We start from the raw sequence: 17,312 nt of genomic DNA on the forward strand, positions 1-17,312 counted from the left end.
ATCAATTAAGCTATGTAAAAACTTATATTATTATCAAATAATACCTATAAGCACCATATTTTTTCATGTTTGCATGCAAAAGTTATCTAATGCTGACTGAAACAGTAAAATAATCTCAATAATTGAAAATAACACAATATAAACATGTGAAGAATAATTCTGTTCATAGTGGTTCATTGTCTAGTAAAATGTTAGTCATTCTTTGTGCACATGTTGGAAAATAATGTCGAGGGTTAGTATTCAATACACAAAATTACACAGGACAGGTATAAACAGAAAAAGTTGTACTAATGCAATAACCAAATACTGAATTTCTCATATTTTTTTTTCTTTTTAACTTCTAAAGTTACTTCTGGAAGTTTATTGATTATCAAATTTAACGAGAAATACGATTCTTCCATGGTGACATTGTTTTTTTTTTAAATAGGAAACATAATTCATGTACAAAAAGACAACTCACAACAAGTAAGTATGTCCAAAAAAATACTCACAAAAATAAATTATCCATTACGTAATCATAATCCCTACGACTTCGGTCAGCAAGGTAACAAGCACTGAATACTATAATAGCATTTTTATTAGGTCCATAGTAGCCTGAAAAATATTAAAAGCTTTATAAACAAAATGTCCGTGATTTTAAACTAAAATAAGATATAAAGTTTTCCCATAATTCCCAAAGGAAGGATTCTTGTATTTCAAACTGACCATCTTTTACTGTTCCTTTTTTAGTCGAATAAAAGTTTTAACTTCCAAAGCACTTTAAGACTGGATTAGATAAAGAAAAATTCACCAATATTCTCAAAAAATCAACAAAATTCAGGAAAGACTGGAAAATGCAAAAAAAAAAGAGAGATTATTCAAACATAGTTACATTTACAAATTAAAAGGGTAATACTTTAAAAGTGTGTTAAATCTAGCATCTTATATTACGAATTTAACTGACAAACTCTAACTTTAAAACTGTTATAAAGTTCACTATATAGACTGAGAATCAAAAAGTCCTCTCATCCTCTAAATAAAGAAAAAATGGCATATTTTTAACAACTTGCTAAACAGATATTTAAATAACCCACCTACTAATCTAGTGTGCTGTTTCTAGCTACATGGAAATAATTTTGGTCACTCAATTCAAACATTCATAAACATCTTAAACTCGAGGTTTGAAGGTATTTTCAATAATACGATTTTAGGCTACAGCAGTTTTCAGCCAATTCCATTTCTAACAAAGATTGGTTCAATGTGTTTTGGAGTTTTATAATATTTTCTATGTATTAAGCTTTGTAAGATTAAATACGTAAGAAAAGTGAATGGGTTTTGTTTAACATTAAAACCTCCACCCTCAGCCTTGAGCTACTGATGTATGTTTATTTTCTTGCATTTTCTATGATTAAATAACCCTATGGGCACGAGTAGAAGTCAGAGGGCACGTCATTACATTTGTAGACTTATATTAAAAATTTAATTCAATTATTATTTTATAAATGTATGTTAATAAAGTTTGGTACCAAATTGTAGATTATAATTCAAATTTTAATTTTATACATAAATTAATTTCTTATTTTGAAAGTAAATATATAAAAAAAGGATAAATATTGATTTTTGTGTCACGTGGTACGTCGCCTTCTGGGTTTGGTTGGATTACATTTTATGACGCCCACAATACAATGTCTGTAGTTTAGAATAGAAACCCGGATTTCTGATATTGGCAAGCTAGAATATAAAATAAGAACCTCATACATTTTCTATTTGCCGAGATATCTCAATATTTAGCGAATCCACCACATTGGCTCTGTCCACCACTTCATCATTTGTGAGGACTTATTTATCTATGCCTACTTTTATATACCAATAACTATAACCCATCGAAAGTTTTATATTTCTTCTACATAATTCTATCACTCTTCCTAAGTTATTTATGAGAGAAAAGCTAATATATTGTGGGAAAATTTGAAATATTATGATTAAAGCTATTTACTGAACAGAAATTAGATTTTGTTTTAACCAAAATACAATTTAGTTAGGAAGCCTGGTAAATTACAGTGGATTTTTGGGGTATCGGTGTAGTAATTTATAATTTTTTGGTATTCCAAAATGCTTATATATATATAGTCTATAAAAATTATCATTTTTCCATCTCCACATGTGAATTTGGACGAGTCTTACAACAAGTACAACTCGTGAGTGCAAACAAGGACGTTATATCATAAGTAGTAGAAATCACTGTTTTCCAAATATTTTTTATTTACTGTCCTATGTTTTAAGAAAATAACTGATACTTATGTATTTACCAAAATTAATAATAATAATATACATTATTATTATAATATATATATATACATATGTAATGTATAGTAACCATAGTGTTACTGTATTTTACAAAATACTAGTATAGTAGTGCTAAGAGTAAGAGATTTGTACTTCATTTTAATACAGAAAATTTTCAGAACATATAACTGTATATTCAAACAAACAGTAATCACTAAATAATTTGTTTGTAAAGTGATAAGCAAGAAGGCTAAGTCAAAAATCCAAAACAAGCCATATTTATATTACTGGAAACTATGCACTTATTGGTTTCTGTGTAAGCATGGTAATATATGAAACAGGATATTCATAAGCACTTACACACTTTTACACTTATACTAACACTAAATCATGACCACCCAGGAGGTTAACTAGCATCCAAATGCTTAACAAGTTTATTGGATCAGATAAAACTTTGTAGAGAGCCATATCAAATATTTTCTATCAGTTCTATAAAGTACTCTAGACAATTCTTGTTGCAACTACTGTACTGTAAAGAAGCCAATAAATTCTACCTCACTGTGTTTTCGGAGCCAGGAATCAAATAAACTCTGTAAGAAACATCTGCTTAGATTTATTGGATTGGCCCGGACTTTCTACAAAGTCAGAATATAAACATTTTAAAATACTTTAGACAACTGTCGCTGAAACCATTATACTGTCAACAAGTTCATAAACCCTACTCCACTGTGTTTTCAAAGCAGGGAAAGTTCTGGGAATTTTGCCACTTAAGCTTATTTGATACCAATGGTGTCAAACTAAGTAAGGAGAAATGATTCATTGCAGGTTTCTGCTTCAGCTGCTAATAGTAGAATAAACATAGGAAATAGGTATGAAAAGGTGAGAAGTAGAAACTCTGACCATAAGTTCTTTAAAATACAGTATATACTAACAATACTGTACACTTTATTTTGCACTTTGTAATCTTTATTTTCATTATACTTTGATAACTTCTCTTACATCCTGGAAAATCAAGTATAATGTTACAGTAGAGAAAGTGACACATAAAATACAAAGCATTACTGAAGAGTGTTTGATATTTAATTATGAGGTTTTATATTTTTCATTTGTTTTCTTTATTTATTATTATAAAAGTAACTAAAATGTAAAAAAAACAGAAACTTATTAGGTAAGATAAGGAAAAAAATAAAAATCTTCCTATGATATACTAATGAGCAGCTTGTGTATTACACTATTCGATACGGTAATGTAAGCTGCACGTGTGCCATGTAATTTTCAACTTGTGTCGGGGTATTTCTAGTCATACATGATTCAAAGGTCAATAAAACAAAAAAATAATAAATATAAATAGATGTATACTGTTATAAGAATTAAACTATTTAGAATAAACATTTGTGGTTTCCTATTGCAATTTGCAGTCATTCTAGAACAAAATAAAGAGTAATTCAGATTTATTTCCTAATTTTATGATGGTTACAAGGTTAGTAAAATAAACTAACACCACTCAGGCATTCGGACTAGTAGAAAAAAAAGACCCAATATATTCATGGACAAATCTTTTTTAGCTTCTTACAAGTACCTTCCTAAAAAATCTGATTTGTTTACTGAAACTCTGTCAAATTTTGTGAAGATACACATACTACATTAAAAGTTAGTCATACCAAAACTATAATGACTTTAAATGTGTACAAAGTGGTCAAGTGGTTGGTCAATTTGACAAAGCCCATGTGGAAAGAGATAAGCAATACACATACAAATGATTTTCAGTATTTGTTTGTCTGTCTTGCTGTTAAGCACAAAGCTACACAAATGACTTTCTACACTGTACTCACCAAAAGTATCAGAATTCAGTTTTTAGCATTATAACTTACAATTGGTGTGAGGGTAACACACAATATCTAAATGTCTATAAATTAGAGTGCATACTCATAATATCTTACATAGATGTGGAATATACCAGTAAATAAATACCCAGTACAAATTTTTTTTTAATGATTTTACTAAGTTTCTTACCTCCATGAGACAGGACTTTCCTATATGGTTCAATAACTTTGACATCAATTTTTCTTTCTTCACCACCAACTGTACAAGTCCTCCAGCTTCGTTCATCGTACATCTCCTCAGCAGCTGACAATTCAGGAATAAGTTCACTGGCTGTATCTAGTATCAAATACAAGCCAAATTGGGACAAACTAAAACCAAATACTCTCTACTTTAAGAACTGCTTTTATTCTCTGAAATTGAACAATTGAAATAGCAGTATTAGTTTTTGGTTTGTTTTTTTAAGTTCCGAGGCTGCTTACAACCACTGGGGAGCCTTAGATGTTGATGCACCATTGGTGTTTCTCAGGTATATTTAGCTAATGGCACCCACCTGCTCTCTAAGAAACTGTTCCTAATTTAGCAGTGAAAGACTAGAGGGAAGCCAGCTAGTCAAGACTGCCAATGCTTGAGCTACTCATTTACCAACAAATAGTGGGATTGGCCATCACATTATAATGCCCATGTGGCTGAAAGTTTGAACATGTTTAGCAACAGGGGTTTGAACCTGCAACCCACAGAGACGAGTCGAACACCCTAACCACCAGGCCAAACCCTATTAGGTACTCCTAGTTAAAACTAATTTGTTGAAGTTACTAATCTAGGCAAATGTTAAGAAAGTATTGAATGTTAGCACGACATGTGTAGAACTGAAGCTAAGTTTATACTTAACTAAAACTTAATGTCAAGAAAATCTCAATCTGAAAGAAAAACTAAAGTTTTATTAAAATCACACTAACTATTCACTCTTTCACTAACAGATAATCAGTATCTCATACATTATTGCATACTTTCATTCATTTTGTTAGAACCTGTTTCTATTATTATTAATATATAGTGCTAGTATATATATATATATATATACATGTATGTGTACATATGGGGATTATCAAGTTCCACCAACAAGAATGCAGCCGCTATCTAAAAAGTTTAAATCATGAAAAATAATACATGTTACAGTCACTTTATGATTAAAATATCCAACTCTCAACTGACAACAGCACATCCATCAAAATGCTATCAGAGTAATATTAAACCCCTAATTTTAAAATCCTGATTTCTACAAGCAAAAATTACTTACAAGCTAGCTTAATAAATCTTAAGACTAACATTTTCATCCCACACCATTTCTAAATATTATTTTTCAAATCATGTCCTTCACCATATCAATTAACATACTTATGGATTCGGCTAATAAAAGATACTCCACGAACTTAACTCAATTAACATGTAGACCGTCTCAATGTAACTAACACATGGATAGACAAGGCCAAAAAGCATTTCAACAATAAATTCCTGCAACAAGAATGAATGTTTACAATATCAGAATCCTTCAAATAGGAAATACAGATATACACACACACTACAAGTATAAACCAACCAAACAGATATAAATATTTGTTATTTTCTGACAACAGTAAGTAGCAATTAAATAAAAACAAATGTTTAATGCCAACATAAGAGGAACACGAATATAAGAAATACAAGTTTATTCCTTCAAACCTTAACTCTTTTGTGAAACAAAAATTACACTTAATTACTACTATGAGAACTCTGTATATTTCATTTGAAAAAAATTTCCTCAATAAGAAATAAACCCTCACCATGTGTAGAAAGTAAGATTTAGTTTTCAGTTCTGTTTTGAAATATTACACTTGTTTTCCTCAAAATAATATTCATACTACTATAAAGCTCAACTTGAGAATTATAAACAATTATTTATACTTCATTAGGCTACAAAATACTCTTTACAACCTAGAAACTAATCAAATTTTTGTACACTGTTAGAAAAATAGTTACACGTGTATTTTTAAGATAAATCTTTTTACTTTAAACTATTTTATAAGGGACAAATATTACTTTAAATCACATAAAGAAGGACAGTTTTAACAAGAACAAAATTTATATGCTCTACATAACTAGCAGCTAAAAGTCTTCTTTTAGTCTTCTATGCTGGTTAGACCAACAACATAATCTCAAAGATTCACAAGAAATACTTACATTCTAGAACAGAATCATCTAGATCATCTGGGGTGTCGATATCATCGGGGGTGAAGTCATCAACAGGTGACATAACATCTGCATCACTTTTGTTGCTGATGGATGAGAAGCTTCTCTGGTCATCATCATTGTTATCTGAGGCAAGGATGTCTGGATGAACCGATATTTTCTTCTTCCTAACTGCTGAAAAACTTGATGGGCGCTCTGAAAAGCAACAGTACTTTTTCAAACTTAAGTTACAATAGAATGTCAGATTATGTAACTCAAACAAACTTTTGCTTCTTCAATCAGAAACTGGGTCTTCAACATATACAATGTTAGAAAAATATTTATTCCTCTGGGTTGTCACTACTTTCTGAAGAAAGAGAACTGTACATAAATTAAAAAATGCTTAAAATGCATAATTTTTATAATGTTCAGTTTTTACTAATAACTCAGCACCATATACTTTAATTAGGTTTTTTTTCCTACTATACCCACAACCGATCTTTGATTCTCTTAAAGTTATAAGCTTAAATGAAATGCATAGTAATTTTACTTGTAAGGTAACAGCTGAAAATAATGTTATAATTCTTTCAAACATAACCACAAACACACACACACACACATATATATATATAAAGAGAAATATAAACAGTTATAAAGTTGGTTGTGCCCAAAACACACTAAGATATAAAGTACTAGTATATATACAAGCATTACATTATCGTTACCACATTACCTTCATATATCTGATCAACACTAAAAAAAACAAATACACTCAATTTGTAAAACATAATAATATAAATTAATTGAGCAACTATCACGAAAATGTCAAGCAGATTTCAGACACACACACACAAGGATTACTGGTTACAAAAGGTTATTAGTCATTTAAAACGCATCACCATGTAACTACCATGTCTTTTTTATAAAGGTGAAGAAGGGTTAAAAAATAGTGGTTTAGTCACTGTTTGTTTAGTCCAGAAGCACACATGTGTAAGTGGAAACTCTGGCTGGTTAATTGGATCCCACATTCAACAAAAACACATACTGTTGAGAAAAGTAAACCGACCTGGCTTCTGCCCTATATCACCAACTTCACTGATGCAGTTTAAGTCCTGTGTGTGTTGATCTGCTCCAGTTTGTTGGAAAATCTTAGTCATTCCTGAACTGCTTATATTAGACAATTTTTTCATCTGAATATCGTCACTGCCTCGTCTAGCATGAGCATATGGATGTCCAGTATTATCAAAACATCTTTCAGTTGTTTTAACAAAGTTTCCTGTAGAGGGAACACGCTCTTTCACTTCAATAGCATCATACCTTCCCTGTTTCTCAAAATCTTGACTGGGAAATTTTTTTTCTTTTATCGTTTCATTTGAATTGCTTTTAAAAATAACTCCATTTGAACTCATTACTGGTGTTCTAGTTGCATACTCTTTCTTAATGGAAGTTACAACTTCCTCTAGTTTAATGGGATCCAAGACTAATGAATTACTAAACAAGTTATCCTCACATGCAGTTTGAATGTGTAATGTACCAGTGTCAGATGGAAATTCAGATTCTAGTCCTGGGGAAATCTTCTTTAAAGTTGAAGTACTTTTTATTAAACTTTCTTCAAAAAATGCTCGGATGTTTGAAGAAGGCGTAGTCATATAAACATTCTGTCTTTGAGGAATGTTTGTCAAAGTAAAATTTTGTTGATGCTTCTGCTTGTTTTCTTCACTCTTCCTGTAACCCTCAAAAATTGCTCGGATTTTTATATCGCTCATTACATCACTGATCTGATCTTTATTTGCATGAACCATTTTTTTATGATGAAATACAGTATTTTCTCCCTCAGCTTGGTTGTTTTCTTTCTCATTTAAATGATGGAGGTTTAGATTAGAATATGCAATGGAAAATATTTCAAACAAGTCATCATCTATATATTCAGAATATAAATTACTATGCATAAGAACTTCCTCAATTTCTGCTGGGCTCAATATATCCTGTATGCGTCCACTCAACATGAAGGTATCTTTGATGCGTTCCTGATCAAAGCAACTTTTCAATTTTAGCAACAACAGATTGTCACAATTATCATCTGATGCTTTTTCTTGAAACAAAAATCCTTCGGTCTGTTGATGATTGGAACCATTAATTCCTTTTATCTCCTTTTTGGCAAAAGGAGTGGAAGAGTCAGTGGGATGGCTATTAATTACATTAGTACTGAGAACTGTAGTTAAAGAGAAGTCTAAATTCCTTTCAGAAACATCAGAGTTTTCATTTTCAGAAAAGAGATTATTAGAGTCATAAATGTCTTCATCTGTTAAACTGATATATTCTTCAGCAGTAGAAAGCGAAATTGGTTTCCCTGTCATAAAGCTATCTTCATAATACCCATCTCCATCAGAAGAAAATCCATCATATAGCTCAACTCCATCTGTTGTAACAGGGACCAGCAGTAGCCCTTCTGTAAATTATTTTGTAAGGACCGAGAAAATGGATTATACATGCATTTCATGGGGACAAAACACTTGTATGAAAATATTAATAATATGATACAAAAAAATTAAACTGTTAAATATCTCAGATGGAGTTACAATAAACAAATAATTTTGATTAAACAAACATTTGCTAGTTCATTAATTGCACACCTTTTGTCTTCAGAAAATTATAAACATGCTTTGTTACATCAACACAAAACTACTTCACAGAAAAATAAAAATTTGTCTTAAAAGTTACAATAATAACTGTAAGGTAAAGCTTAACAGCCTTTATCTATCAACTGAAAAGCCAGATCTAGCACTGTTAAAAAACAAAATAAAATAAAAACTCTCTTCAACTATCTACATTTTTGGTTTTTAACACAGACCTTAAAATATTGTAAAGGACAAAAAATAAAGGATTGTTTTTGAACTTCACACAAAGCTACATGAGGGCTATCTGTGCTAGCCATCCCTAACTTAGCAGTGAAAGACTTAGGCTACTCTTTTACCAACGAATAATGAGATTGACCGTCAAATTAGAATGCCCGCACGGCTGAAAGGGCGAGCATGTTCGATGACGGGGATTTGAACACGCAACCGTCAGATTTTGAGTCAAATGCTCTAACCACCTGGTCATGCCGGACATAAAAAAAAAGATGTAGAGTTAGCTATGTAATTTCCTAATAAAGATAACTTACCAAAGTATATTTTACCATGTTAATAACTATTACTGATATACTAAAAAGAGACATCTTCCCTCTGTGTTATTACAAAATAGCTTGAATTTGTACATGGAAAAATTAATAATTCTTAGTTTCAATGAGTTCAAGGTTTTGTTATCAAAAGTTATCATCAAAGTATTTAAATTAAGACATCTTCAGAAATTTAAAAGGAAAAAAAAAAAGATTTTTCTGAACAAAAGAGTTTAAAAATTGAAATAGCTACATGCTAAGCACCTGAAGTACAAAGAAATCTGCTTGAATATCAAGAGCTGAACGTGAATGTCAAGTAGCCCTATGGCATTATAGTAGCTACAGGTATAATACGCAGTAAAGGACTAATCATGAAAAACATCGTGCAAAATTACACAGCATAATACACTAGAATTTATACATTCAAAAACCATGTGCAAATCTGACTTTTAGGGATAGTGCAGACAAACAAATTACATTGAGTAGTTGGGTATTAGAAAAATGAGAAAGGCTTTTCACACTGAATGAAACAGGATGTTATAAGTAAATGTGAGTCAATGCATTTGGATTTGTTGTCTGGTGGTATGGGAAATATTATATAATTGTCAGTTGCATATTCATAATAATACGATTCTAAATATATTTATACTAGTCTCCTTGAAGATACTAATGTCACTTTTAATAAAATATTTGGATACTTGTTACATAGTAGAATGTTAAATGATATGACAACAGTGATGTGTTTATAATGTCTGATGAACTGTTTGATAGGTCTAAACCAAAAGGTTTCTCATGCAACAGTTCAGGTAGATTTTTCTGTACCTCCAAAATGCACCTACTCTTCACTTATTTCCTGAGTCTCGAATTAATTCTTTAATCACCACATTTTTAGTAAAAACTATGCAGAAAAATGAAATGTTATCATGAACAAAAGTAAGTGTGCATGCTGAAAGAGACTCAAAAAGCACTCTTGAGCCTTTTTAGTGTATTCTTGGTCAGGAAATTGAAAACATAGTGTGGACATTCCAACACAAATTTTCAAGTCTTTCGACTGTACAAAGAATAAAAGACATTTATCTTTCTTTATGTTTTAAGGCCAAGTTGATAATATATGTGTTAAAATACGAAAAGAATATTTATTGATTAACATTTATTCTCCAATTAAAACTTTTTAAACACTTACTCTATAATGTTAGTAATAGTAGGCTATTTGTAGTCTAATTTAATACATAAATGTAACGTAAGGCTTAGCCCGAAACACTACTTAGTAAATTCTATTTTGCTTTTGGCTACAACTCAATGTCATAAAACTTCTGAATTAAAATATTTTGCTGTTATATCATTTAAATTATCAAAAAAAAAAAGAATAAAAATAAACCTTTCTTACAAATCAACATGAATATTGAGCATTTAACATAAACACCATAGTTGGCCTAAGAACAATCAGGTGATAGTTTTATAGCTAAGCGACAGTTTATATTGTTGAGCATTGCAACAAAAGAAGAATGGTATTGTAAGAATTCAGATTGTTTATGGTTTTATGGATGATGTAACATACATACTAGAACACACAATATTCTGTTGGCTTTGATTATGACATTAACTTATTGAATTAATTAATTTTGTTATGATTTGTAATACTGACATTTTAAAACTTTTTTTTTTATGGAATTTCCATTATTTTATTTTTTTCTTTGAGGTCTGTTCCAAAAAAACTCGCATTAAGTCAACAGTAATGGTATAAAGATCACTTAACTATAAAAGGCTTATTCCCTTTTTCACTCTATCAAGAATGCTTTCGTGCCCATGTAATACTTATAGTTACAGAAATAAAAATCTCAATAGTTCCAATTAGGTAACAGGACTTTGTATAATAAGGTGTACAATGTATGTAAAAAAGTTTGTGACTTCTTTTTAATTAGCTTATTTATTTACTTTAACTATCCATAATTGCAATCTAGATCCCTAAAAATGCTAAGTTTGTTTATTGAGAGTTCTTTTAATATATTTTGAAGTTATTTTAGAATAATCAAAAAAAAACAAAGGTTAAAACACTATAATGCACCAAATCTGTCAATTAATGAAGTTTTGAAGCTAAAAAAATAGTTAACATTCAGCTTGCATAAACTTCTAAATATCTTTATAATCATTATGTTTATCCATAAAACAAATGAAGTATAAGTAACAGAAAAAACATAGCATGACTGAAACTACTACTAAAATAAGATGGTAAATATTCTTCTGATATTTAAATCTCAGATCACAGACATATACTGACTAAAACTACAAGTAAACTCAATCAGATGGTAAATATTCTTCTGGTACTTAAGTCTCAGATCATAGAGACATACTGATTGAAATTACAAGTCAAATGAGATGGTAAATATTCTTCTGGCTACTTAGATCTCAGACTACAGAAAGAGACATCTCAACTACAGCTACGAGTAAAATCAGATGGTAAATATTCTTCTGGTAGTTAAATCTGAAAGTATAAAAATTATGAATTTGTGTATGAAAGATGAGTCATTACTTGATTTACCTGCCCACTCACAAGGAAATATTTAGATAAAATAGAAGGACACACTGCTATAAAGACAAGAGGAAATAGGTCATTTGTCTCTTGAGCAATTTCAAAATTTCTAAAAGATAAAAAAGTAGCACAACTAGTGATAAGTTGTTGAAGATGTTTATTACTCAAGAGATAGACAGCTAAGTTATTCAAGCAACATACCTCGTCTGGAATGTTGCTCATCAGCAGACTGCACTGAACCTTTTCTATTTTCACTCCATGTTAATTCATCATCGTCTGGACCCAATCCCTAAAACAATCATTCAGAAAAGATTAGTAACCATTAAATCAAAATTCTTCTAACTTCGCTGGTCTTGTGCTATATACAGTGCTTGAGTTGTAAAAAAATTAACAAGTGGAACGGTCAGGTTTGATGTCCAATTTGCGAACAGCAGTCCCATGCTGCACAAATCTGCTTGAGTAATTGAACAACAGGAATGATTTGATGAAAAAAAAAAGTTAACAATTGGAACAGCACTCTAGTTCGTTACGCCTCAACTCAAGCACTGGCTATATGTTCTGCAACATGAGCTTGCACACCAAAGTGCTAAAATATCTCAAAATAAGTATAACACTGTTTTAAAGAATTTTTACTATATTTAATCCAGAAGTTTACAGTTGAGAATCAACTGGTTATGGAATCAGACTCTGTTGCTTTTTAATATATTCTCAAGTGGGTAAATTTTCTACATTGTAAAGCTGTGCTCATTTCATATATGCAAGTAATTACAGTAACAATCCAAGTATACCTGTCAAGTGCAATAATGATGATAAATCCTGTAAGTTACACATATAAAGGTTAGTTAAATTTTTCAATAATTAGAAATCACAATTGAATACTACAACTCTAACTTAAAGAGTTATAGCAATCAATATCTGTTGTATTAAATGGAAATGAAGTACCGAATACGGGCTATCACCTTGACAGATTCGATGCGTATTTATTAATAATTATGCAAACAGCTTTAGTGGAGCAAAGACAACACAGTCTTGAAAATAGTTTGTCACCCGTGATTTAAGAATTAATATAATAATCATCATTATAATATCCTAAAATTGAAACATCTTCATTCCACATAATGAGATCAATATTGAATAGCAGACAAAATGTGAAAAACATTAATGCAAGAGGGAGACTGAAGGATATATAAAGCTTGACAAATAAATTATCATTGTTAAGCAAGTCTTCTTAGGAAGAACATTGAGAAAAGTTAAACATAAGTTGTGTGAAGTCGAACTGAACGTCTACACCAATAGGCCAACCTGTTACACTGCCAAAGGGTGATAACTTAACATGCTGGTAGGGCTCGATTAACAAATTTCACCCGACAATATCACGTTACAGAACACATTATGTTAGATTTATAAACATATATTACCTTACATATTTGTAGGATTTTCATACTACTACATACACTACTAGTACTTTGTATGTAACGTTATTACCTTTGCTACTGATATTTCTTAATTAATATCATAGTATATCTGCACTTATTATTACTAATTTCATTGATAGGTCATATATAAACGTTTGTTTCCTTCACTTTTTCATTATGGTCATATCTTTGAATATCTAATATCTTGAACTTAACGATACGAGTTAGCAATTATATCATGACATAGAAAAGGTGGAGTTTACTACTCGTACATATCTGTCAATCACGATATTTCAAGTTTTCACCCAATTGTGATTACAAATCTCTCCTTTACTTTCATAAGTACATTCTTTATTTATAACATTTGTATGATGAAAATTTTCATTTAATTTATCCTGCCTTGACACAGATGTTACGTTGTATCAGGTCACCAGGTAAAGCGATAAATCGGTGACATTTTGTTAACATTGTTCCAAAAAGGAAGGTAGCATGGAACAAAAGGTTGATTTACAGGTACAATTTATAATTGTTTTTCATTAATTATGAAATAAATAATTGAACTTGCAGCACAAATCTACTAATTTGTGTCTGTGCAATTTTTTGTTATTTTCATTAATTAAAAATCACCGAAACCCACTAATAATAAAACTGCTTAGGATACTAATTTTATTATATTAATTTTTTTCCCTAGTTTGTAGTTAGTTGTATGCAATCACAAATAAGATATCAGCTAGTATGAGCAAGAACCAGTGACTGGCAATATCAAATGACAATATGCACATGAGAAGTGTGTAAAGATTGTTTGTATCATGCTATGTACAATGTGACTGAAGGGTTCTATGGCTCACCCTTTAGTATTGGTAATGAGAAAATAGTTCTTCTTGTACATCTAACTTTTACATCAAGATAAAGATTTACCAGCACAAGCCTCTCAAGAAAGTCTCATCTAAATTTCATGTTAAAATACAGATACCTGAGCCTCTCGAGTTCTTTGCTTCAGAAGTTTCAAATGTTGTGGGCTCTCAGGAAAGTCTACAGTTTCTGCCTGATAGCTGTTAGCATCAAAACCAAACTCTTCGTGTTCCTGTTCTAGTTCCAGGCTATACTCTTCTACAACTTCAGCCTTCTTTTCTTCTTTCTTCTCTGTGCCACTACAGATATAGTGCCACAAAAGTTGCATGTCAAAAAAGTTGGCCAATCTAACTTATGTATACAAGTGATTGCAAGTAAAAATGTCATTCTTTATACTCTTTAAAAATCACAGAGTTTGAAAAGTAATTTAAAAGAAAATATCAAAGCTGTCAGGTAATCAATGGTTGTTAAAGAATTTTCTACAACCTTTAGACAATTAAAAAGAAAACATAATTAACTAATTGCTAGAAATATCCAAAATTAAGGCAAACTGTAAGAAAAAAATTAGACAATACAAAAACCAACAACAGCATAACAAGCATGCATAAAAAAATTAAAATAACTCATAACTGAAATGTGATATCTAAGAGATGATGTACGAGACCATGACAAAAAATTAATTATTTTGTTGTAGTCCTACATCTTTTACTACTATCCAAAAGTTCTGTCATCATTCAAGAACCATGCCTTATTAAGATCTATGTTAAATAAATAAAAGCTAAAGAACAAAAGGAGAAAACTAAAATAGGATGTTCTTGATCACACAGTTTCTAATGTTTTTGTTCTCATTAATAATCAACGATTTTAAAAAGTAACTGCTATGCTGCAAAACACTACTTACTACTGAGTACGTGAAGTTTCTTTAAGCATTCTACTTCAAACAATAATCACTTTGAAAATTTCAATCTACAGTGCTTCCGACACTAAAAATTGCAATTACAATTGCAATAAAAAATACAATTACAAAATGACTTAATTTGTTACTGTTTGAATATTTTAGATCACAGTTGGTGAAAAATTTCTTAGATAAGGGTCTCAAAAAGCTGTATGTGGTTATATTCTATACAGTTTCTAGGCTTTTCTGTTTCACACTTCATGCATATAATTAAATTTCAAACTTAAGGTGAGTTTAGTTCAAATTTGTAGCTGACAGATCAAGAACAGGGTGTACATAAGCAACCAATCATAAAAGCTTAGAAAAATGGACTTCTATTTATGAGAGTTTAAAGTTTATAGTGCAAAATGGAAAGTTGTATGCATTGTTTATTAACTTAAGCCAACGTTTCACTATTACAGCTTCATCAGGGCAATCAAGAAACTTAATAATTCAAGTCTGCATAATAACGTGGACTTAATGCAAAAATATATAAACATAATTGTTGTAAGATTATATTGCTGTACATTGTGAAACTGAAAGTACATACTAACACACAATGTTATACTATTTAAACATACACAAGATATGTTATTATGCTAATTAAATACAAACAGTGATAGTTTAAAATTCCATGTTGAGTTTTTGTGGCTTATTCTCTGAAATTAATAGAGTTCCTCTAATTTTTCTATCTAAAAATCTGTGACAGTGGGTAAGAACTTCGTTGCTATAGGACAATCAATATCAGTTATACTGTGTTTGTCAACAAAATGTTCAGTCACAGCATTGGCTTACGAAAATGTTGCTTTCCAAGCATGTTCGTGGAATCCTCCTCTGTCTTGGTTTGTTAAAATGATCAGTTCTCAAAGAAAAGTTATAATGAAAATTATTAGTAGTTTAGTTATATTACCTTACACCACCATGAATACAGGAAGTAGGCAATGGCAGTTTTTCAACAGTGCCATCTGGTAGTGACTATGTCAACAAACTATCTCATCAGTTTTAAACATGTTATCTTAAAAGAACAGATGGATTTATACAAAGGTACAAATATGTCATTACGAAAGCTACTGATATTAATACATTTATGTTATCGATATTATGTGTATCATGAAACAATCCTTGAAAACTTCCTCACTGCCTTAAACCTGAGAAATGGAAATATACAAGTTCCAAAACTCCTTACGCAGAGGTCTCTAATGCCTTAAACCTGAGTAATCAGTTCCACAGAGTAGAGTAGCCTTTACCTGTCTTTTGCCGTTTCTGAATCACAAGTATCTGGAGAAGTTTTTCCTGAAAGCAGTGATGACTTTTCACTCTCTCTGTCAGAACCAGTCTCATTCTTGACAAAGTTTTCCGAAGCTGCAATTGTACCATCCATTCTACCAGGAAAAGAAAATAGATCTATACACACATTTGCAATAGGTAGTTAACATACCAAGAATAACATCAACTTATACAGAAATGCTCGTTCGTGATGACTTACTTTTAAACTGTTAACTTGGAATATCAGTGTGAGAAAAACTTCCCAATTTTATTGTGTGCAACAGTATTTGCTTCCCGAGTATTTAGTTATATTTCTTTTAAGATATCTATGAAAAGCTACTCAAGGCCTACCTGTGCTAACTGTCCCTGATTTTGGACTGACAGACTAATGGGAAGGCAGCTACTCAATGGAACCCACTGCAAGTTCTTGTCTGGCCAAGTAGATGGATTCAACTGTCAACCTTATAACACACCCACGGCCTCAAAGTGTGGATAGCATTACATTTGTTTTTTGAGATAATGGGATGCACTCAATGGATCCACAAGTCCATAATCTGGCACACTAACTACTGGGCCAAACTTAGCCTATATGTTGTTTATTTAAGTGTAAAGTGATTTTCTTCTATATGCATTCATAATACAGGCACATTTTATAGCTAGGAAGAGGCTGCACATGATTCTTTTAATGTTATTAGTGTTGATAACAGTACTATACATACTGTGGTTCGACTACGAAGTTACTTTCACATTTTCCATATTATAAAAAAAGGATATAATGTATATGAAACTCTTTTCTAAAAGTGCATGAATTGGAACAACGATTGTTCAAGGGATTAGTTTGTAAAATTATTAGCATAAAGATAC

At 30.8% G+C, this 17,312-nt stretch overlaps 1 protein-coding gene across 2 annotated transcripts in view; it reads right to left on the minus strand.

The window, feature by feature from the left end:
* The window catches only part of LOC106462380, a 55,478-nt gene that overhangs the window by 10,942 nt on the left and 27,224 nt on the right, over nt 1–17,312 (minus strand). For both annotated transcript variants that reach the window (XM_013922308.2, XM_022389633.1), the window contains exons 11-16: nt 16,430–16,564; nt 14,370–14,547; nt 12,183–12,270; nt 6,307–6,510; nt 4,279–4,425; nt 492–594 (exon numbers count right to left, since the gene is read on the minus strand). In XM_013922308.2, the coding sequence (XP_013777762.2) occupies nt 492–594; nt 4,279–4,425; nt 6,307–6,510; nt 12,183–12,270; nt 14,370–14,547; nt 16,430–16,564 (855 nt within the window). The remainder of the gene's footprint in view (nt 1–491; nt 595–4,278; nt 4,426–6,306; nt 6,511–12,182; nt 12,271–14,369; nt 14,548–16,429; nt 16,565–17,312) is intronic.

The sequence above is a fragment of the Limulus polyphemus genome, unplaced genomic scaffold (genome assembly GCF_000517525.1).
Source record: "Limulus polyphemus unplaced genomic scaffold, Limulus_polyphemus-2.1.2 Scaffold1154, whole genome shotgun sequence".
In the NCBI taxonomy this organism is placed as follows: Eukaryota; Metazoa; Arthropoda; class Merostomata; order Xiphosura; family Limulidae; genus Limulus; species Limulus polyphemus.